General features: G+C 44.4%; 1 protein-coding gene and 1 pseudogene across 3 annotated transcripts in view; one reads left to right on the top strand and one right to left on the bottom strand.

The window, feature by feature from the left end:
* Window positions 1-17,293, top strand: part of IFT46 (intraflagellar transport 46) — a 21,890-nt gene extending 4,597 nt beyond the window's left edge. The window contains exons 3-13 of one of the 3 annotated variants that reach the window (XM_011964882.1): window positions 2,139-2,218; window positions 4,693-4,845; window positions 5,542-5,681; window positions 7,269-7,343; window positions 7,507-7,600; window positions 8,001-8,129; window positions 10,252-10,373; window positions 10,733-10,799; window positions 15,982-16,042; window positions 16,342-16,427; window positions 16,825-17,293. In XM_011964882.1, coding sequence (XP_011820272.1) covers window positions 2,174-2,218; window positions 4,693-4,845; window positions 5,542-5,681; window positions 7,269-7,343; window positions 7,507-7,600; window positions 8,001-8,129; window positions 10,252-10,373; window positions 10,733-10,799; window positions 15,982-16,042; window positions 16,342-16,427; window positions 16,825-16,920 — 1,068 coding nt within the window. In that variant the 5' untranslated portion in view covers window positions 2,139-2,173 and the 3' untranslated portion in view covers window positions 16,921-17,293. Of the gene's footprint in view, window positions 1-1,574; window positions 2,219-4,692; window positions 4,846-5,541; window positions 5,682-7,268; window positions 7,344-7,506; window positions 7,601-8,000; window positions 8,130-10,251; window positions 10,374-10,732; window positions 10,800-15,981; window positions 16,043-16,341; window positions 16,428-16,824 lie in introns of all 3 variants that reach the window. The other 2 variants (XM_011964883.1, XM_011964884.1) reach the window with 2 other exon arrangements.
* Window positions 411-1,385, bottom strand: LOC105528291 (annotated as a pseudogene).
* Window positions 17,294-23,401: the final 6,108 nt, after the last annotated feature.

Genomic DNA, 23,401 nt, shown 5'->3' with positions numbered 1-23,401 from the left:
ACCTCAGGTGATCCACCCGCCTCAGCCTCCCAAAGTGCTGGGATTACAGGCATGAGCCACCGTGCCTGGCCTAATTTTTGTATTTTTTGTAGAGACAGGGTTTCGCCGTGTTGCCCAGGCTGGTCTTGAACTCCTAGGCTCAAACAATCTGCCTGCCTCCACCTCTTAGAGTGCCAGGATTACAGGTGTGAGTCACCGCGCCTGGCATTAATTATACTTTTAATTGTTCAGAGTATTTAAAAGTTGCTCTTATCTTTGCTTACTGATTCAGGTTCAAACTTGTGACTATTATTTGCCAGGCCCTGGGTCAGTTCCTTGCACGTAAATTTTTTCATTTGATCCTTATAAGAGGCCGGGGTGAGAAATATTAGTGACCCATTTAGAGGTGGGAATACTGAGACTGAAAGAGGTTAAATCTTTTTTTTTCCTGTCCATAAGTTTATTGTCTTTATCTGAAAAATCTTTATAGAAAATTGTTTGATTTCACTCTCAGCAGCCCGCTCCTGAGCTCTGAGGAAGCTGGCCTTCTTTTGAGCTACCTGATGTTTTTTCTGAGCAATGGACATTTTGGGACAGTTCCACCTCTGCTTTTTAACTTCTTCCTTGGGCTTATTTTCATAGACTGGATTCTCTTGTATAGCACCATGAGCTTTCTTATACATCTCCTCCATCATGTCTGGTGTTACGCTGTTCTTTTTGTATGGAGAGAACTGGTTCTTGTAAGCATCATCATCTTCTTCCATTAAGTAGCGCATATAATCTGCAACATTCTGTCCCATGATGTGCTTCTGGTGTACTTCTGCATTAAATTCCTTGCTTTCAGAATCATAACCAGGGAATCATTTGGTACTGTGAGGGATAGACAAGCCTCTATCCACAGCGCCCTTCAGGGTACCAAAAACTTTATTCCCAGTGATAGTTCTGGCAAGGCCTGCATCCAAATAGCAGGTAAAGGCACCTGGCTGACCATCAATGCTTTCCACACTGTATTCATTGGCAGTCTCCTCCACTTGGCCTTCGTAGATCTTGTTCATGCCAAACCTATTGAGAAGCCTGTGGGCCAGCAGCAGGCCAGTACAATACGCTGCAGCATAATTTGTCAGGCCAACCTTCACACCATATTGTGGCAGTTTTTGTGCATATGCTGCACAGACTATATCCCCCTCTATATGGGCATAAGCAGTCTGACAAATGATATCTCTGTTTGTTACACAAATTATCATCCTGTATTTGGGTGTGTTGTATTTATTTTTATCCTGTATCACCAAGTGTTTCTGAGGATAGTAATCAATTTTACCCACTCGTCTTCTAAATTTCACTTGATAGCTCTTAAAGTAGGCCTTATTCTTAACAACTTTAGCAAACCCCATCCTGTGGAACAGAGACCTGCGTCCGCGGCTCGACAGAGACCTGCAGGCACAGCAGCACTAGGGGGTGGAAAGGCAAAATCTTTTTAAGTAATTTGTCTTCAAACCCACTCTTGGTATAAATTCAGCACTCTGTGCTTTACTAGTGTAAACTAAGGGCAGAGTGTATATTTTTTTCTTTGTCTTTCCTTTTTTTTTTTGAGACAGACTCTCACTCTGTTGCCCGGGCTGGAGTGCAGTGGCATGAACACTGAACGCTGCTTACCGCAGCCTCAAACTTCTGAAACTCCTGGGTTTAAGCAGACCTCCTGCTTTAGCCTCCCGAGTAACTGGGACCACAGGCGCACACCATCACACCCAGCTAATTTTTTCTTCTTCTTTTTTTGTAGATGGGATCTTGCCATATTTTTCAGGCTAGGCTCAAACTCTTGGGCTCAAGTGATCCCCCTGCCTCCCCTTCCCAAAGTGTTGGGATTATAGGCATGAGCCACTGCCTCTGGCCAGAGTTTATATTATTTATGTAATGGCTGATAATTTGATTAGTATAATGTCTAACCCAATGCCTTAAGCATAGTAATATTTAGTAAATATATCTTGAATTGAATTGGCAGAGCCATGACTAGAATTCAGTCTCCTGTCTTTTTAGCTAGATGTTCCAATAAACCTTGTTTTATAAAATGGTTAGAGCATAAAATGTTACAAACTAAAAAATATTTGTCTTTAAAAATCATTTTAACAATAATCTAAAGGAAAACCTTTTTTTTTTCTAAGGACTTCCTCATTCTGCCCATCTTCCTAACAAGGCTATGGCTGATAACAGCAGTGATGAGTATGAAGAGGAAAATAACAAGGTACAGTAATACTCACAGCTTCTTGTAGAATTTCTGCTTTGGGTTTTTAGTAGTTAGAGATTACACCAGTTTAATGCTAAACATTTCTTGAACACTCACCTTCAGTGGTTAGGGACCTTTGAGCTCATGGAGGAAAATCAGTTACAAAGAACCTTGAGATTTTGACCCTTCTTCAGGAATAAAGCCTACTATTACAATTGACTTTGGTGAGGAATTTCATGTAATGTAGGCCAGTGTTTCACAAACTTTCTTGATTATAAGGCTCAACTGAGATACTTATTTTTAAATATACAGATTCCTGGCTGGGTGCAGTGGCTCACACATGTAATCCCAGCACTTTGGGAGGCGGAGGCGGGTGGATCACCTGAGGTCGGGAGTTCGAGACCAGCCTGACCAACGTGGAGAAACCCCGTCTCTACTAAAAATACAAAATTAGCCAGACGTGGTGGCGCATGCCTGTAATCCCAGCTGCTTCAGAGGCTGAGGCAGTAGAATCACCTGAACCCAGGAGGTGGAGGTTGTGGTGAGCCGAGATCGTGCTATTGCACTCCAGCCTGCGCAACAAGAGCGAAACTCTGTCTCAAAAAAAATAAATAAATAAATAAATAAATAAAATATACAGATTCCCGGTCCCACCCCAGAATCTCAAAAGTAAAAGCCTGGGAATTTATATTTTTTAGGAAGCAGGTCAGGTAATTTTATGCTAAAGCGAGTTTGAAATTATTAGTCTAGGCATTTTTTCATTATCAATATTTGTGATACTGTCAGTATTTTGTGAAAGAGATTTTAATTTTGAGGTCTTAAGACCCAGATACTGGCTGCTGTTATTCTGTGAACCTAGAGAACCACCCTACTTCTGTAAGAAAGATGGCAAGATGCCCATCTCTCTAGAAACATGTAGGACCTTAGAGTTGTACATGTGATTTCTTAAAAACCATTTGTGTTGGCCGGGCGCGATGGCTCACTCCTGTAATCCCAGCACTTTGGGAGGCCGAGGCGGGCGGATCACCTGAGGTCAGGAGTTTGAGACCAGCCTGCCCAACATGGCGAAACCCCGTCTCTGCTAAAAATACAAAAAATTAGCTGGGCGTGGTGATGGGTGCCTGTAATCCTAGCTACTCGGGAGGCTGAGGCGGGAGAATCACTTGAACTCGGGAGGCGGAGGTTTCTGTGAGCCAAGATCGTGCCACTGCACTCCAGGCTGGGCGATAAGAGCGAAACTCCGTCTCGAAAAAAAAAACAAAAAACAACCATTTATGTTTAGCCTTAGCACATTATCCAAAGGTTATGTTTTTTTGTTTTGTTTTGTTTTGTTTTGAGACGGAGTTTCACTCTTGTTGCTTGGTTCACTGCAATCTCTGCTTCCCAGGTTCAAGTGTTTCTCCTGCCTCAACCTCCTGAGTGGCTGGGATTACAGGTTCACCACGCCTGACTCATTTTTGTATTTTTAGTAGAGACAGGATTTCACCATGTTGGTTAGGCTGGTCTTGAACTCCTGACCTCAGGCAATTCACCCGCCTCCGCCTCCCAAAGTGCTGTGATTACAGGCATGAGCCACTGTACCCGGCCTGTTTTTTTTTGTTTGTTTGTTTGTTTGTTTGTTTGTTTTTTGAGATGGAGTCTTGCTCTTTCACCCAGGCTGGAGTGCAATGATCTTGGCTCAATGCAGCCTCCTCGGCCTCCCAAAGTGCTGGGACTACAGGTGTGAGCCACTGCACCTGGCCTGATGGCTGCATTTTAATGGTTTTTTTTGTTTTGTTTTGATACAGAGTCACCTCGCTCTGTTGCCCAAGCTGGAGTGTAGTGGCACGATCTCAGCTCACTGCAACCTCTACCTCCCCGGTTCAAGCGATTCTCATGCCTCAGCCTCCTGAATAGCTGGGACCACAGGCCTGCACCAACTCGCCTGGCTAATTTTTTTATTTTTAGTAGAGACGGGGTTTCACCATGTTGGCCATGTTGGTCTCGAACTCCTGACCACGTGATCCACCCACTTTGGCCTCCCAAAGTGCTGGGATTATAGGCGTGAGCCACCGCCCCAGGCTGACAATATTCTTAAAAGTTCCCTGTGCCAAAACTGCTTCCTATGTGACTAAGAATAATTTTGGCAAATCTTGAATTGAGAAAGAATGCTCTAGAAAGTTCTTATCAATCATATACTAATAAGGCATAGTCACTGAATAAATTCTGCAACTGTGTTTCATTATCTGCCATGCATATTACAGCTTAGTTAGAATATACTTTTATCTACGTATAATAAATTTGTTATTCTTAGAGCAAAATGTGACCAAAAGCAGTTTTAGGTGTCCTGTAACGTGTCACAATTTTGTGTGCCAATAGCTGCTTTACCATAAAAACAAATTAATTTTAAACAACTGGAATCAAACGTGTTAACCTCAGTATAAGACATGTGATATATAGAAACCAAGTTTTGAAAACCTGCTTTTAAAGGGGGCCAATTGGTCATCCTTCAGGTCCTAAGGGAGGGCATGCCACAGGCTCCAGGCCACAGAGGCAAAGACATGGACCCTGTTCCACCTGCCTCTGAAAGTCTCAAGTGCCACCAGACCCCTTCTCATGGACTTGAGAGGGTGGGATGGTACAGAGAGAGCCAGAAGCACAGAAAGGTAGGTTATAATGCCAAGGACAGAAGAGCTGCTTATCTTGAGAGAGAATGTGTAGTCACTGTATGTAATTTATGGGGTAAGGGAAGGGAAATATGATAGGTCAGATACTCCATGAAGAGAAATATCACTGAACAAAAATGGAAAGTCCATAGTCTCTGGAACTGCTGGTTAGATGGGCACAAGGTTAATTTTGAACTTTCTTCTTTTGATAGTTTCAAGCAGCTTACGCTGGGCAGTCTTGCAAATTAAGTACTAGATTTCCTCTCTATGGTCTTTGTGAGTATTAAGACCCCTAAAGTTTCTATTTCCACTTCATCTTCCCCGATTTTCTTCCAAAATAACTAGAGTTGCCATCTTCTTCTTTGAAAGTCCATAGCTTTTTGGGCCGAAGCTGTCTAAAGTGTATGCAGAGCGCTGAAGATCTAAGTAATATGTACAGTAGATAAAATTAGATGGAATCTATACCCCAGCCTCAAGTAGAGAAATGGAATATGGTTCTAGCAAGTGGAGTCCCCATTTGTAGCTGAGCAGGGGCAGAAGAAGGCTCTCAAGCCCCTTCTGGGAAGTGCTCCCTTCTCTTTCTGGTGATTAGGTGCCAGGTGGTTGGGGTATTGGTTAGAGCAATAGAGAACTGGGCATAGGTACGTTTGATTTTTTTTACTTGAAGCTTTCTATGCCTGCCCTGCCCTATCTCAGGAGAAGAAGAAGACCTCACAGTTGACACCTCAACGGGGCTTTAGTGAAAATGATGATGACGATGATGATGATGATGATTTATCTGAAACTGATTCTGATTCTGATGATGATGATGAAGAGCATGGAGCCCCTCTGGAAGGGTGAGGAAAGAACACCCAAGCCCAGGGTGTTCTTCAGAATACCTCCTTCAAAACACTGGAGTGGGAGGACGTCAGTTAGAAGTGAAATTCCAGCATCTCTTTTGATCTCCTGTATTTAGGATTTTCAGGTGTCTCAGAAACCCAACATAATAATGAGTTTTCCTCCCTTTCTGACTCCACTACCTCATCTAGTCCTATAGTATCACTTGTACTATCTGAAACATTTGTGGGCTTGGGGATTACATGAGATTTTGCTGAGTAAATCTGAAAGGTGGTGGCAAGGCATGGTGGCTCAAGCCTGTAATCCCAGCACTTTGGGAGGCTGAGGTGGGAGGATTGGTTAAGGCCAGGAGTTCAAGACCAACCTGGGCAACATAGCAAGACCTCGTCTCTACAAATTTTTTTTTTTTTTTTTGAGATAGAGTCTTGCTCTGTCGCCCAGGCTGGAGTGCAGTGGTGTGATCTTGGCTCACTGCAAGCTCCACCTCCCAGGTTCCTGCCATTCTCCTGCCTCAGCCTCCCAAGTGCTGGAACTACAGGCAACCGCCACCATGTCTAGCTAATTTTTTTGTATTTTTAGTAGAGACGGGGTTTCACCACGATAGCCAGGATGGTCTCGATCTCCTGACCTCGTGATCTGCCCACTTAAGCCTCCCAAAGTGCTGAGATTACAAGCATGAGCCACCGTGCCTGGCTGCCCAAAAATTTTTTAAAAATTAGCCTAGCGTGCTGGTGTGTGCCTATAGTCCCAGCTGCTCAGGAGGCTGAGGCAGGAGAATCACCTGAGCCCAGGAGTTTGAGACTGCAATAAGCTATGATTGGGCTTCTGCACTCCAACCTGGTCAACAGAGTGAGACCCTATCTCAAAAATAAATTAAATTAAAAAAAAATAACACTGCTAAAAACACTTGTATAAAAATTTCTTTTCTTCTTGGTGCAAACTATTTTCATGTCAGCTATTTAAATCTCTCTCTCTTTTTTTTTTTTTTTTTGGAGACAGAGTCTTGCTCTGTTATCCAGGCTGGAGTGCAGTGGTACTATCTTGACTCACTGCAACCTCTGCCTCCCAGGTTCAAGCGATTCTCCTGCCTCAGTCTCCTGAGTAGCTGGGACTGCTGGTGTGTGCAACCACACCTGGCTAATTTTTGTATTTTCAGTAGATAGGATTTCAACCATGTTGGCCAGGCTGGTCTTGAACTCCTGACCTCAGGTGATCCCGCCCGCCTTGGCCTCCCAAAGTGCTGGGATTACAGGTGTGAGCCACCATGCCCAGCCCTAAAATCTCTTGTACCTTTTCTTGTCATCCTTTCATTAAAAAAGGGTGAACCATTTATGCTACATTTTAACATCAAAAAATATTATATTTTGGATTTTCTGCACCTCTGTCCTTCAGAGTCAGAGATAATTGAGAGTTAAGTATGATCAACTTTAAAGTTGCCTTGCAAGCCACCAGGAAAGGCAGATATTGGAGAGGCAGAAGCTAGGTTTAGGATCATGTCCCTATAGTCAGTAACACAGCAGTACCTAGGACCCTGCCACCTCTGCTCTTCTCTGGCCACCTCGAACAAACTATTTTCCTTTTCCCAGGGCCTATGACCCTGCAGATTATGAGCATTTGCCAGTTTCTGCTGAGATTAAGGAACTCTTCCAGTACATCAGTAGGTGAGTACTAGGACCTCCCACCATACCCCACTATCCCTACCTTGCCCCAAACCTTTCCTACCTCTAGTCTGAAACAGGGCCATTCTCTGTAGATTTTTTTTAGCCTGAATAGTAAAGTAATTTTCTCTGACTGTCTCCACCTTCCCTTGGCAATATCTCCTAGGTACACACCTCAGTTGATTGACCTGGACCACAAACTGAAGCCTTTCATTCCTGATTTTATCCCAGCTGTCGGGGATATTGATGCATTCTTAAAGGTATAGTCAGTACATACTGAAAATGACTCCTTAAGTGTTTCTTCTGATGCCCCTGTTACTCTTAACAGTTTCCCTAATTTCTTTGACTAGCATTGGCTAGTCATGTTCATTTCATTGGAGTTCTTAACCTTGCTCTCAACTCCAATTTATACTCATTGCTCTTAAGTAATACTTAATATCTCATTATACATTGTTTGTCATGTATTTGCTTCCTAATTATCTAGGACAACAGGTTTATATTTAAGCTGCTATGGATCATATATTTTTTTCTGGATAGTATTGAGTACAGCAGGATAAGCATGCTTTTAATACTAGTAATAATGATGAACCAGAAGAGTTCTTCCTCTTTAACTTACTGGAAACGTGTTCCTTTCTGCTTTCTTACCTTTTCCTTAACCAGGTCCCACGTCCTGACGGAAAGCCTGACAACCTTGGCCTGTTGGTATTGGATGAACCTTCTACAAAGCAGTCAGACCCTACAGTGCTCTCACTCTGGTTAACAGAGAATTCTAAGCAGCACAACATCACGGTAAGATACTAGCTTAGTATAGGCTCCAGCTGGAGAGAGCCAAGAGCGGAGGAGGCCTTGCTGGCACTCATACAGTTGACTTACTGCCTATCAAAAGAGATGGCAATCGCTTTTGGCCAGCCCTATTTTTTAAATGACAGCTTTATTTATATATAATTTATATACCAGCAAGTTTAGCCATTTAAATTGTACAGCTTATTTTAATATAATCACAGTTGTATAGCCATCACCACTACCTAATTTAGAATATTTCATCACCTCAAAAAGAAACTTCATACTCATTAATATTCACTCCTCATTCTCCCACTTCCTCCTAGACCCTGGTAATGACTTCATTCCTTTATTACGGCTGAATAATATACACTGTGTGGATTTACCAGATTTTCTTTATTCATTCTCTAGTTCTTTCCACTCTTATTAATAATAGTGCTTTAAATATTTGTATACAAGTTTTTGTGTGGGTATATATTGTTATTCTGTTGGGTATATACATAGGAGTAGAATTGCTGGGCCATGTGGAAACTCTATGTTTAGCCATTTGAAGAACTACCAAACTGTTTTCCAAAGTGATTGTACCATTGTACATTCCCACCAGGAGTGAATGAGAGTTCCAGTTTCTCTACATCCTCACCAATACTTTTTGTTTGTATTTTTTATTCTAACCATCCTAGTAGGTGTGAAATGGTATTTATTTTATTTTATTTTTTTCTGAGACAGTTTCACTCTTGTTGCCCAGGCTGGAGTGCAGTGGCGCAATCTTGGCTCGCCACAACCTCCGCCTCCCGGGTTCAAGCAATTCTCCTGCCTTGAGTAGCTGGGATTACAGACATGCGCCACCATGCCCAGCTAATTTTGTATTTTTAGTAGGGACAGGGTTTCTCCATGTTGGTCAGGCTGGTCTCGAACTCCCGACCTCAGGTGATCCACCCACCTCGGCCTCCCAAAGTGCTGGGATTATAGGCATGAGCCACCAAGCCCCGCCTAAATAGTATTTCATTATGGTCAGTCCTGCCATTTTGACCTATCCCCTTTCCATGGCTCCAGCAAATGATTATTTTTTTTGAGACAGGGTCTCGCTCTGTCACCCAGGCTGGAGTGCAGTGGTGTGATTGTGGCTCACTGTAGCCTCAATCTCCTGTGCCCAAGCAATCCTGCTACTTCAGCCTCCCAAGTAGCTGGGACAGACCACAGGTGTGTGCCACCATGCCTGGCTAGGTTTTTTTTGTTGTTTTTTTTTCAATTTTTATTTTGTAGAGGCAAAGTTCTCCCTATGTTGCCTAGGCTGATCTCAAGTGATCCTCCTGCCTCAGCCTCCCAAAGTGCTAGGACTGCAGATGTGAGCCACTGCACTTGATTTTTTTTTTTTTGAGACGGAGTCTCGCTTTGTTGCCTAGGCTTAAGTGCAGTGGCACGATCTCGGCTCACTGCAGGCTCCGCCTCCAGGGTTCATGCCATTCTCCTGCCTCAGCCTCCAAGTAGCTGGGACTACAGGCGCGCACCGCCATGCCCAGCTAATTTTTTGTATTTTTAGTAGAGATGGGGTTTCACCGTGTTAGCCATTATGGTCTCAATTTGCTGACCTCGTGATCCGCTCGCCTTGGCATCCCAAAGTGCTGGGATTACAGGCCTGAGCCACCGTGCCTGGCTTTTTTTTTTTTTTTTTTTGAGACAGGATCTCGCTCTTGCCCAGGCTGGAGTGTAGTGACACAATCGTAGCTCACTGCAACCTCAAACGCCTGGGCTCAAGCAATCCTCCCATCTCAGCCTCTAAAGTAACGGAGACCACAGGCATACACCACCACGTCTGGCTAGTTTTTTAATTTTTAGTACAGACAAGGTCTCACTGTGTTGTCCAGGCTGGTCTTGAACTCCTAGTCTCAAGTGATCCTCCCACCTCAGACAGCCAAAGTGCTAGGATTACAAGTGTGAGCCGCCATGCCTGACCTGGCTTCAGCAGATTTTATCAGGGTTTCCTGTCCCCTTCATTTGACTGCTGTTTCATGTGGCAGCGGCTGCCATCTGCAAGCCTGAATATGAAACAACAGTGGATATAATGAGGACACTGTAAAAACAAGAGAGCTACTTCAGTGCCATCAGCTAGGCTTTCTCCTTATTTTCCTAGCAACATATGAAAGTAAAAAGCCTGGAAGATGCAGAAAAGAATCCCAAAGCCATTGACACGTGGATTGAGAGCATCTCTGAATTACACCGTTCTAAGCCCCCTGCGACTGTGCACTACACCAGGTAAGAAATACCACATTCTTTACAACAGTAACACATAGTAATCTTCACCACCTGTGAACTATTGCTCCTGAGAAGAGGCCCAGAGGCTGGGAACATATTTGATCAACCTGAGGTCCTGTGGATCCTGGCAACTGCTAGCTGAGATTGTAGACATAAAGATGGTAATTTCTCTAGTATTACTTAGCTAGCTCCTTCAAACCCCAGGCCTGGGTAACTTTGGTATGCCCAGTCTAGGTTCTCCTGAAGGCTTCCTGATGTGCAGATTGAAGACTTCTCCTTCATCCTAGAATATGCTGATCCAGAGGTTGCTGATGTTATCATTTCATGTTTCTTGTTCATATTTACCTTTATACTTTTAGGCCCATGCCCGACATTGACACACTGATGCAGGAATGGTCCCCAGACTTTGAAGAGCTTTTGGGCAAGGTGAGTGGAAGGTAGCCGGAGGTAAGATAAGAAAATATGGTATTCGCTCTAGGGTCCAGTGTTTTTTCTCTTCCCTCATTATTATTATTGGCAACTTTTTCTTTTCTTTTTTTTTTTTTGAGATGGAGTCTCGCTCTGTTGCCCAGGCCGGAGTGCAGTGGCCGGATCTCAGCTCACTGCAAGCTCCGCCTCCTGGGTTTACGCCATTCTCCTGCCTCAGCCTCCCGCGTAGCTGGGACTACAGGCTCCTGCCACCTCGCCCGGCTAATTTTTTGTATTTTTTAGTAGAGACGGGGTTTCACCGTGTTAGCCAGGATGGTCTCGATCTCCTGACCTCGTGATCCGCCCGTCTCGGCGTCCCAAAGTGCTGGCTTGAGCCACCGCGCCCGGCCTATTGGCAACTTTATCTTTTTTTTTTCTTTTTTTTGGAGACAGGGTCTTGCTCTTCCCAGGCTGCAGTGCAGTGGCATGATCATGGCTCACTGCAGCCTCTACCTCCCAGGCTCTAGCGATCCGCCCACCTCAGCCTTCCCAGCAGCTGGGACCACAGGCATGCACCACCACATTCAGCCAGTTTTTAAATTTTTGGTAGAGATGAGGTCTTGCTTTGTTGCCCAGGCTGTTCTCAAACTCCTGTTCTCAAGCAATCCTCCTGCCTCAGCCTCCCAAAGTGCTGGGATTACAGGCACGAGCCACTCCGCCCAGAGATCATTAACTTTCTTTTTTTTGAGATGGAGTCTCACTCTGTCGCCCAGGCTGGAGTGCAGTGGCATGATCTCAGCTCACTGCAACCTCCACCTCCCAATTCAAGTGATTCTCTTGCCTCAACCTTTCTAGTAGCTGGGATTACAGGTGCTCACCACCATGCCACCATGCTAATTTTTTGTATTTTTAGTAGAGAAAGGGTTTCACCATGTTGACCAAGCTGGTCTTGGTCTTGAACTCCTGAGCTCAAGTGATCTGCCTGCCTTGGCCTCCCAAATTGCTGAGATTTCATTAACTTTTTAATGATAACACATGAAACCCATGTATATATTGTAATTCGATATATAAGAAAGAAAGATTTTGGTTTTTTTTAGACACAGTCTCACTCTGCTGCCCAGGCTGGAGTGCAGTGGTGTGATCTCGGCTCACTGCATCCTTCGCCCCCGTGCAGGTTCAAGCACTTCTCCTGCCTCAGCCTCCCAAGTAGCTGGGATTACAGGTGCCTGCCACTGTGCCCGGCTAATTTTTGTATTTTTAGCAGAGGAAGTGTTTCACCATGTAGGCCAGGCTGGTCTTGAACTGCTGACATCATGATCCACCCACTTCTGCCTCCCAAAGTGCTGGGATTATAGGCGTGTGCCACCGTGCCCAGCCAAGAAAGATAGTTTTTTAAATGATTGGTGATAGAATGAGGGTATAGTGAGACAATTGACTATTTGAAAAAAAATTAAATTAGGTTTCTGCCTCAACCATATATGTATGTGAATTTCAGATGAATTAAAGAGTTAAGGTGGGTCGGGCACAGTGGCTCATACCTGTAGTTCTGTCATTTTGGGAGGCTGAGGTGTGAAGATTGCTTGAGCCCAGGACCAGCCTGGGCAACATAAGGAAACCCTGTCTCCAAAAAAAAAAAAAAAAAAAAAAGTAAATAAATAAAAGAAGGGAAAAAAAGAGTTAATGTAAAAATAAAGCCATGTAAGTAATAAAATATAGGAGATACAGAAGGAGCATGACTGAAAAAATAAATGAAATAAAATATAGGAGAAATTTAATTCTCTCTTTTTAAAAAATTCAAGTGTCTTATAACTTAGGGAAATTTAATTCTATTAGGATGGTTAGGTGTTTCTCAGTGTAAAAGAAACTTAAAAGTCATATTGAGGCCGGGTGCAGTGGCTTAGGCCAGACGTGATGGCTCACACCTGTAATCCCAGCACTTTGGAAGGCCAAGGCAGGTGGATTACCTGAGGTCATGAGTTTGGACCAGCCTGGTCAACATGGCGAAACCCCATCTCTACTAAAAAAATACAAAAATTAGCCAGGTGTGGTGGCGGGCACCTGTAATCCCAGCTACTCGGGAGGCTGAGGCGGGAGAACCACTTGAACCCGGGGGCGGAGAGGGGCGCGGAAGTTGCAATGAGCCAAGATTGCACCACTGCACTCCAGCCTGGGTAATGGAGCGAGGCTCCATCTCAAAAAAAAGAAAAAGTCGTAATGGAGTGGGAGGCCGAGATAGGAGGATTGCTTGAGCCCAGGAGTTTGAGACCAGCCTGGGCAACATAGATCCATCTCTATTAAAACAACAAAAAAAGGCCAGGCGCAGTGGCTCACTCCAGTAATCCCAGCACTTTGGGAGACCGAGGTGGGCGGATCACGAGGTCAAGAGATCGAGACCATCCTGGCCAACATGGTAAACCCCATCTCTACTAAAAATACAAAAATTAGCCAGGCATGGTGGCGAATGCCTGTAGTCCCAGCTACTCGGGAGGCTGAGCCAGGAGAATTGCTTGAACCCGTGAGGCGGAGGTTGCAGTGAGCCAAAGTTGTGCCACTGCACTCCAGCCTTGTGACAGAGCGAAATTCTGTCAAAAAAAAAAAAAAAAAGTCATGATGGAGAAAATGTGACAGTTTAAACTCGTAGAAATGAAAGGTTCTACATACGAATAGATACCATAAACAAAGTTAAAAGAAAGTGGCAGTCTGAGAAAAAATATTTTATGTATGTATATAATAGAAAAAATTACTATCCAAGCAAAGAGCTCTTATATATTAATAAGAAAAGGAAACTGGGCCAGGCATGGTAGCTCACACCTGTAATCCCAGCCTGTAATCCCAGCACTTTGGGGGGCTGAGGTGGGACGATCACTTGAGGCCAAGAGTTCAGGACCAGCCTGGGCAACAATAGGAGACTCTTCTCTACAAAAAAAAAAGAAAAGTAAAAGGAGCTGGACGCAGTGGCTTATGTCTGTAATCCCAGCACTTTGGGAGGCTGAGGCAGGTGGATCACCTGAGGTCTGGAGTTTGAGACCAGCCTGGCCAACATGGTGAGATCCTATCTCTATTGAAAACACAAAAAACAACTGGGCGTGGTGGTGCACATCTGTAATCCCAGCTACTCAGGGGGCTGCGACAGGAGAATCAGTTGAATCCGGGAGGTGGAGGTTGCAGAGGCTGAGATCATGGCTCTGCACCCCAGTCTGGGCAACAAAGCAAGACTCTGTCTCAAAAAAAAATTTTTTTTAAGTATCAAAAAAGAAAAGGAAACTGAACAAAGATGCCCAACAGGTCCTTCCTAGCCATCATGTTTAAATTGCCGCGCCAGCTCCCCAGCATTCCCTGCCCTCTGTCCCTGGTTCTTCTTGATAACACTTATCTTCTAAGGTACCATAGACTTTATTTATTTAGTTTGTTCTTTCTTAGTAAAATATAAGCTCTATGAAGACAGATTTTTTTTTTTTTAATATGAGGAATTGATTGTAAACGCAAAGAATTTGGAAACAGTCGCTTGAGCATTTTGAAGCTGTAGTTGATGGGAAGGTGTCTGATTAGGGGATTGAATAGCTAGGTTGCAGTACAGCCATTCAGTGAAATACTATGCAATGGAATATTATTTAACCTTATTTTGCTCTAATACGAAGAAATAACAGTGATATGTTGTTAAATGAAAAAAGCAAATCATAGCAAGTTGCAGAACTATATGTACTCCATTTTTTGTAAAAAGAGAAAAGTTTTAAGAAACCAGTAGTTTAAAAAGTTCACACTGTGACTTTTTAGTTTCTCTGTTTAGATTCAGAGCCTGTTACCTGAGTTAGATGTCATGCCCATTTTCTCTGTTCATATGGTGTCCTGGGATCATTAGGCATTATAACACCAAGTAATGCATATATCACTGTTAATACTTGCCCATAACTTGGTATCCGTTTCTTTTTCACAGATTCCCACAGGAAAAGAGTATGGCAGTGTATTTTACCTATAAAATGTATGACCAATTCCATACCGATCAGGGGGAAAAAGTAGCATTTTTATTATTTTGCTAGGCTGCCATAACAAAGTACCACAGACTGAGTGGCTTAGACATAGAAATGTATTATTTCATAGTTCTGGAGGCTAGTAGTCCAGCAGTATACTGTCTAAGATCAATTTGTTGGCATGGTTGATTTTCCTTCCTTCCTTCCTTTCCTCCCTCCTGCCCTCCCTCCTTCTTTCCTTCCTTTCTTCCTTCATCCCTTCCTTCCTTCCTTTTTTTTTGGGGGGGGGGTGTTACTCTGTGCCCAGGCTGGAGTGCAGTAGCTCAATCTCAGCTCACTGCAGCCTCAACCTGCTGGACTCAAGCGATCCTCCCACCCAAGCCTCCCAAATAGCTGGAACTACAGATACTTAGCACCACACCTGGCTAATTTTTTTGTAGAGATGGAATTTCACCATGTTGCCCAAGCTGGTCTCGAACTCCTGGGCTCAGGCGATCTGCCCACCTCAGCCTCCTACAGTGCTGGTATTACAGGCGTGAAGCCGCCATGCCCCACCAAAGGTGATTTCTTCTGAGGGGTCTCTCCTTGGCCATCTTCTGTCTGTGTCTTCACATGGTCTTCCCTTTATTATGTGTCTCTGTCCTGATTTCCTCTTCCTATAAGGACACCAGTCATGTTGGATTAAGGCCCACCCTAATGACCTTGGTTTTTTTTTTTTTTTTTTTTGAGACGGAGTCTGGCTCTGTCGCCCAGGCTGGAGTGCAGTGGCCAGATCTCAGCTCACTGCAAGCTCCGCCTCCCGGGTTCACGCCATTCTCCTGCCTCAGCCTCCGGAGTAGCTGGAACTACAGGCACCCGCCACCTCGCCCGGCTAGTTTTTTGTATTTTTTTAGTAGAGACTGGGTTTCACCATGTTAGCCAGGATGGTCTTGATCTTGTGACCTCGTGATCCGCCTGTCTCGGCCTTCAAAGTGCTGGGATTACAGGCTTGAGCCACCGCGCCCGGCCATGACCTTGTTTTAACTTAATTATCTCTTTAAAGATGTTATCTCCAAATATAGTCACATTCTGAAGTACAAGGAGTTAGGAACTCAATATCTGAATTTTAGGGGAACACATTTCAGCCCATAACATGTGTCTTATGCTAGAAGCTCTTTTCCTTCAGAGAGAGAGTGGTTCTGGGACCACTGACACCAGCCTTTTGACTTTGGTCCTTCCCATGCCTCTTCCAGGTGAGCCTGCCCACAGCAGAGATTGATTGCAGCCTGGCAGAGTACATTGACATGATCTGCGGTGAGTTCCTCCTTCCTTTCCTCGTCCCCATCTCTGGTCAGAGGCGCTCTAGGCTTTTGGACAGGCTTGTTTACTCTGGGAAGATAGCATCTTGAGTTTTAGCTTCCACGTTAAGCCCGTTGTGCTCTTTGGCAGCACTCGAAGGTGGTGGTTGGGCTTATGTGACTACCTGCTGGGTATTTAACCCCCAAAGTCATAGTGACACCCCATCTGCCAGGGGTTTGGCTATCCTAAACAGAAGTGCCCCTGATTCCCAGAGTTTGTTTGGTTCTGTTCCTGGAAGTTCTTCTTCATTTCAGCCATTCTAGACATCCCTGTCTACAAGAGTCGGATTCAGTCCCTCCATCTGCTGTTTTCCCTCTACTCAGAATTCAAGAACTCCCAGGTGAGCCAAGCATCAGGGGTTGACTTAAGCTGTAGAGAGGATCACTAGTTTCTACTGTTCTGAACCTGCTGTGATTGCATCCTATAGCGATGTAGGATGTCTCTGCCCAGTTACCTTTGCCCTTTCCCATAATTAGGAGAACAAAGGAGGCAGGGATGGGGTTTTCAAGGGGAAAGTGGAGGAAAAAAAGGGTGGGGGGAAGTAAGAGATGTGGGCCTTAGGTGAAATTAGCCGAGGATCTGCAGAGGATACTCATTCTTTCAGGAGAACCAATGGCCTCATGAATGGAAGCAGGAAGGAAATAAAGGGGGGTCATTTTAAAGAAATTAATTCTTGCTAAAATATGGCAACTAGCATATCCCTAATACTCAATGTTCCCTCTCCTCTTTCCTTGCAGCATTTTAAAGCCCTCGCTGAAGGCAAGAAAGCATTCACTCCTTCATCCAACTCCACCTCCCAAGCTGGAGACATGGAGACATTAACCTTCAGCTGAGACAGCTCCCAAGCTGCTGTTTCAAGGCCGAGCTGGCCCCTCTGCCCCAGCTGAGATGGACAGATCGTTGTCAGCTACTTGATGTCCTTGCCTATGCCACAGCTTGGCTCAGGGCCAGTGCATGCCCTGCTGCCCTCTCTGCCAGAGGGCACAGAACATGTTTGTTTAATGAACCTGCCTGCCTCAGATTGCTGTCCCTGGCGAGTTAATGCATCTATACCACTGTGGGGATTTGAGTTAGAAGAATTGGAATTTCTGAGATCCCATGGAGTTTGGATTGGGAGGAAAGCTTAAAAGATTTCCTTTTTGTGGGAGGGATGGAATTGTTTTCTTTCCTTCGTAAAGTTAGTGGATAAAAATTTTATAAATCAAATGCTCTATTATATTGTCAGATTATTCTGCTATTTAATATGAAAGAGAAAAGGCTGACTGAGCATAAGGCAGAGACACAGGAACTTTGCTTAGTAATGGGCATTAAATGAAGAGTAGTTAAAGCAAACACATTTTGTGAAATAAAATGAAACCCCAATCCTCCAAGATTGGCAGTCGAGGGGAATCATTTTTCTGCTGGAATTTAATTTTTCTAAGGGTCTCTCTTCAGTTAATGCTGCCTTCCTGAGGCTGTCTGCCTCCAGACCTGTCTGGTTGTGGTCTCAGGGAGCGTAGCTATTGCAGTAATCTGGGTGAGAGGTGATTGGGGTGGCAGTAGTAGAGATGGACAGATTCAGGAAATATTTTGGAGTTATGTCAGCCAAGCTCCAGTCAGGAAGTCTGAAACCATGCTAGTTATTTCTAACAAAGGGTGTTTAGCCAGGCACGGTGGCTCATGCCTGTAATCCCAGAACTTTGGGAGGCTGAGGCGGGCAGATCATGTGCTCAGGAGTTCGAGACCAGCCTGGCCAATAATATGGTGAAACCCCATCTCTACTAATAATACAAAAATTAGCCAGGCATGGTGGCACATGCATATAGTCCCAACTAAGGAGACTGAGGCAGAAGAATCACTTGAACCTGGGAGGTGGAGGTTGCAGTGAGCCAAAATCGTGGCACTGCACTCCAGCCTGGGAAACAAAGCAAGACTCCGTCTCAAAAAAAAAAAAAAAAGAAAAAAAAGGGTGTTTAATATGGGGAATTGGCCAGGTGCAGTGGCTCATGCCTGGAATCCCAGCACTTTGGGAGGCTGAGGTGGGTGGATCACTTGAGGACAGGAGTTCAAGACTGGCCTGGCCAACATGGTGAAACCCTGTCTCTACTAAAAATACAAAAAATTAGCTGGGTGTGGTGGTGGGCACCTGTAACCTCAGCTTACCAGGAGGCTGAGACAGGAGAATCACTTGAACCCAGGAGGTGGCGGTTACAGTGAGCCAAGATCGTGCCACTGCACTTCAGCCTGGGCAACAGAGCAAAACTCTTTCTCAAAAAAAATATGTAATAATATGATAAATTGGTTCCAAAAGTGTTGTAGAGGCTGAAGGAGCAAAAGGGAGAATGGAGGGTACTGAGGAACATAAAAGTTAAAGGGGTGGTAGCCATTGCTGGCGCTGGTAGCAGAGGTGCTCAGCTGGGGCCAGGTCTTCAGTAGCCGAGGAGGTGCCACACTCAGGCACTGCTGACCACCACAGGTGTGTACTGCCACCACTACGGTGACTAGAGCAGTGGCTGCTGCTTCCTTCTCCCACTGTCTCGTCCCCTGCTGGTGCCTGCCACTGGCAGAGGTTAATAGTTTGCCAGGGAATCTGGCAGTAGAAAGCAGAGTGTAGAAGGGAAGGATAGAACTGAGAGACGACAAAGAAATATCCAGTAGACATAGAACCAAGAGAACTTGCTGATTGAGCCAGTGTGGGGGATGGAAGGAAAGAAATCAAGGATGACTCCTAGCTTTTTTTTGGCTTGAGCAGCTGAATGGATAATGAAGCCAAATACTGATACGGGACAGAAATTGTTTGAAGGGGAAGATTACATTAAAATGCTATACCAGGCCAGTTGCTTTGGCTCACGCCTGTGATCCCAGCACTTTGGGAGGCCAAGATGGGAGGATCATTTGAGCGCAAGAATTTGAGACTGGCCTGGGCAACATAGGGAGACCCTGTCTCTACAAAAAATAATTAATTGGGCATGGGAGGCCGAGGCGGGAGGATCCCTTGAGCCCAGGAGGTTAAGGCTGCAGTGAGCCATGATCATGCAACATGGCAAGACACTGCTGTCTAAACAAAACAAAAAATCGATACCATCAGCCTAACAGATACACAATAAATACACAGGTAGGAGAGGAACTGTTTCTTATAAACCCTTTAACTATGATCATCATGCTTGAAGCCTCAGTTTTGTTTTGTTGTTTTTTAAGAGACAGGGTCTTGCTGTATTGTCTAGGCTGGAGTGCAGTAGCATTTCATAGGCCCCTACTCTTGGGCTCAAGCCATCCTCCTGCCTCAGCCTACCAACTAGCTGGAACTGCAGGTGCACCACCATGGCTGGCCTAAGTTTGACATTATATCAGGCCCACATGCTTTGCTCTCAGATGGGTACCATTAATGCTCACATTCAACTCATAGGGAATGAAGGGAGACAAAATTGGATAGGATTCCATTAGGTTTGCTCCATTAGGTTTTCAGGAAGCAATCAGATGGCCTTCTGAGCTGAAAGATAACACTGATAAATACAGTTGATTCTCATTCATGGTGGTTATTCTGTAAAGTCACTGTGAACACTTACTTAGCAAATATTGAACTATAGAACCATTGTTCCTAGAGGAAATACAGAGTTAGGTTCCTGTGTAGCTCTGGTCATAACATCTCATCAGCTGACCGGTAATTCATTGAACTCGTAGCCAACAGCACTATAACTCATGCCTGAATGAGCTATACTGCTAACACATATTTTCTCCATGGGGCACATCACAGCCTTCTTGCACCTAAGAACACAAGATAGCACTTCAGTACTACTCTTGGAAACCATTTTAAACAGCGAAATTACCATCAAAAATGTTCAAAATGTAGCACTACATAGACTGCAAAAAGGACACTTGTTTCTAATATGAGTTGAAATGAGGCAGAGTGCTGCCTTCAACCTCAGCTGGGAATGTGGGCATCAGGAAACCAGAATTTTTCAGTGTTCTAAGCATGTCCAAAAATGACCATGGAAACAAGTAGTAATTTGGGGTTGCAAATAGATTTTAGCAAGTAGGTGAATTCACAAATACAGAATCTGCAAATACTGAGAATCAGTTGGACTCCCTGCCTAAGCCCCTGGTTGGTGCCTGGGCCTTTCAGCTTCTCTGTCTCCTCCAGCACATCCACCACACCTCTTCAGGGATCATCTTCAGATGGCTTTCACCAGACTTCTCTCTCCAACAGTCTCGAGTTACTCCCTTTTGGCTACTTGCTCTGTAACCCTAGGAAAAGTCAATTAACGTCTATGCTTGCTTAACGCAGCCATGAAACAGTTACAATAAACACTAACTTTGTCCTGTGGATAAAAATAATGTGAAAAGATTAAGTGGGCTGGGCACAGTGGTTCACACCTGTAATTCTAGCACTTTGGGAGGCTGAGTTAGGAGGATCACTTAAGCTCAGGAGTTAAGAGACCAACCCAGGGAACAAAGCAAGACCATGTCTCTACAAAAAATAAAATAGCTGGGTATGGTTGCGCATTCCTACAGTCCCAGCTGCTTGGGACGTTGAAGCAGGAGGATCGTTTGAGCCCAGGAGGTGAAGGTTACAGTGAGCTACGATTGCACCACTGCACTGAAGCCTAGGTGACAGAGTGAGACCCCGTCTCCAAAAAATAAGTGCTAGTGCCATAAAATGTAAAATATAATAATTTTGTTACTAAGTATAAATTTTCAATTCTGGCCTCTTAGACTTTCCATTTGGCTACTCTCTCCCCACCCCAAGATCCTCACTTTCTACAGTTGTCCAATGTAAACTGCAAAACCAATTTGCTTGTCATGCTCTGCATGTGACTCATGAGTTCTCTGTTCCAACTAAACTTTTAGGTAGGCGATTTTCCTTGCTGAAAGTGTCGCTCGCCTTCTCTGCTGATCCTAGGCTCTTGGCACTTCCAAATAAACAAAAATCAAACTCAAGTATTTACATCTTCACTCCTTCCTTTAATCCTACTAAAATGTCAGTATAGGAAACTAAATAGATGTAAACCAGCGAGGACAGATAATAGGAAAGAAAATGATGAGAGACTAGAGAGCAACAATTGTAGAAGATGAAGGGGTAACTGATTTAGTAGGAGAAAGATAAAAAACCTGAAATCTAACTGCATGTGGAGGACAGGGTCTGAGAGTCAGTGAGAAGGAAGCCACTTCACACTGTGGAACCCTGGAAAGGATTGGGAACAGAAAGTGCCAGATAATTCTGATAGCAAGTGTATAGGGTGGGGTTGAAAACAGGAGGTTGGTTGAAGGTTTATACGGGAAGCAGATCCCCAGAACCTTCCCCCACTGTGCACCCACCTCCTTATCTTAACAGAAAATGGGCACCTTTGAACCAGGTAGGCTCGGACGTGAGAATACCAAGCAACTATAAGGACAGAAGTAAGGGGCAATGTTTAAATAAAAGGATTAAATAAAGGAATGAGTTTGCATCCAGCCCTGTGTCAAGCGTATACCTCCAAAGCAGGATACTGAAAGAGTCTACTTCCAGGAAATTGATCAGACAAAGACGAAAGACCTACAGATACTGACAATTAGGATTCTTTAAGCAAATGTCCAGGTCCTACCTATACCTCAACTTCCAGATTTTTTGTCTTAATCGTGTGTGCACACACAAACCACAAACTACCATACAGAAGATAAGAAGGAAATAGAGGACTTCTTTTTTTTATTTTTTTATTTTTTTTTTAAGAGAGTCTCATTCTGTTGCCCAGGCTGGAGTACAGTGACGAGATCTCGGCTCACTACAAACTTCCCTTCCTGGGCTCAGGTGATCCTCCCACCTCAGCCTCCTGAGTAGCTGGGATTATAGGCATGCACCACCATGCCTGGTTTTTCTGTTTTTTTGTTTGTTTATTGTTTATTTTTTTTACTTTATTTTTTTTGTATTTTTAGTAGAGACAGGGTTTCACCGTGTTGGTCAGGCTGGTCTTGAACTCCTGGTTTCAAGTGATCCACCCACCTTGGCTTCCCAAAGTGCTAGGATTACAGGTGTGAGCCACTATGCCCAGCCAGAAATAGGAAACTTAATAAATCAATCAGAGCTAATAGAAATACAAAACACTTGGCCGGGCGCGGTGGCTCACGCCTGTAATTCCAGCACTTTGGGAGGCTGAGGCGAGCGGATCACAAGGTCAGGAGATCGAGACCATCCTGGCTAACATGATGAAACCCCGTCTCTACTAAAAATACAAAAAATTAGCCGGGCGCGGTGGCGGGCGCCTGTGGTCCCAGCTACTCAGGAAGCTGAGGCAGGAGAATGGTGTGGGCCTGGGAGACGGAGCTTACAGTGAGCCGAGATCACGCCACTGCACTCCAGCCTGGGTGACAGAGCAAGACTCCGTCTCAAAAAAAAAAAAAAGAAATACAAAACACTCTATCTAACAACAGCATACAGATGCTTCTCAAGTGCACATGGGACATTGTTTAGGATAGACCATATGTTGGGCTACAAGTGCCAATAGATTTAAGAGACAGACATACAAAGTAGTTTCTCTGACTATACCAGGATGAAGTTAGAAATCAATAACAGAAGGAAAACAGGAAAATTCACAAATTTGTGGAAATTAAGCAATACACTCTTAACCAATAGGTCAAAGAAGAAGTCACAAGAGAAATTAGAAAATTAGAAACAAATAAGCCAGGCGTGGTGGCTCACGTCTGTAATCCCAGCTCTTGGGGAGGCCGAGGTGGGCAGATTACTTGAGATAAGGAGGTGGAGACCAGCCTGGCCAACATGGTGAAACCCTGTCTCTACTAAAAATATAAAAATTAGCCGGGTGTGGTAATGGGCACCTGTAATCCCAGCTACTCAGGAGGCTGAGGCAGGAGAATCACTTGAACCAGGGAGGCAGAGGTTGCAGTGAGCTAAGATCATGCCACTGCACTCTAGCCTGAGTGACAGAATAAGACTCCATCTAAAAAAAAAAAAAATAGAAACAAAAAATGAAAGCACAACATACCAAAACTAACGGGATACAGCTAAAGCAGTGCCAAGAGGGAAATTTATGTGTAAATGTTTATATTAAGAAAGATCTCGCCGGGCGTGGTGGTTCACGCCTGTAATCCCTGCACTTTGGGAGGCCAAGGCGGGTGGATCACAAGGTCAGGAGATCGAGATTATCCTGGCCAACATGGTGAAACCCTGTCTCTACTAAAAATACAAAAATTAGCTGGGTGTGGTAGCACATGCCGGTAGTCCCAGCTACTTGGGAGGCTGAGACAGGAGAATTGCTTGAACCCAGGAAGCGGAGGTTGTAGTGAGCTGAGATTAGAGCACTGTACTCTAGCCTGGTAACAGAGTGAGACTCTGTCTCAAAA

The sequence above is a fragment of the Mandrillus leucophaeus genome, unplaced genomic scaffold (genome assembly GCF_000951045.1).
Source record: "Mandrillus leucophaeus isolate KB7577 unplaced genomic scaffold, Mleu.le_1.0 Scaffold71, whole genome shotgun sequence".
Classification (NCBI taxonomy): Eukaryota; Metazoa; Chordata; class Mammalia; order Primates; family Cercopithecidae; genus Mandrillus; species Mandrillus leucophaeus.
This window is presented reverse-complemented; position numbering and strand designations above follow the sequence as displayed.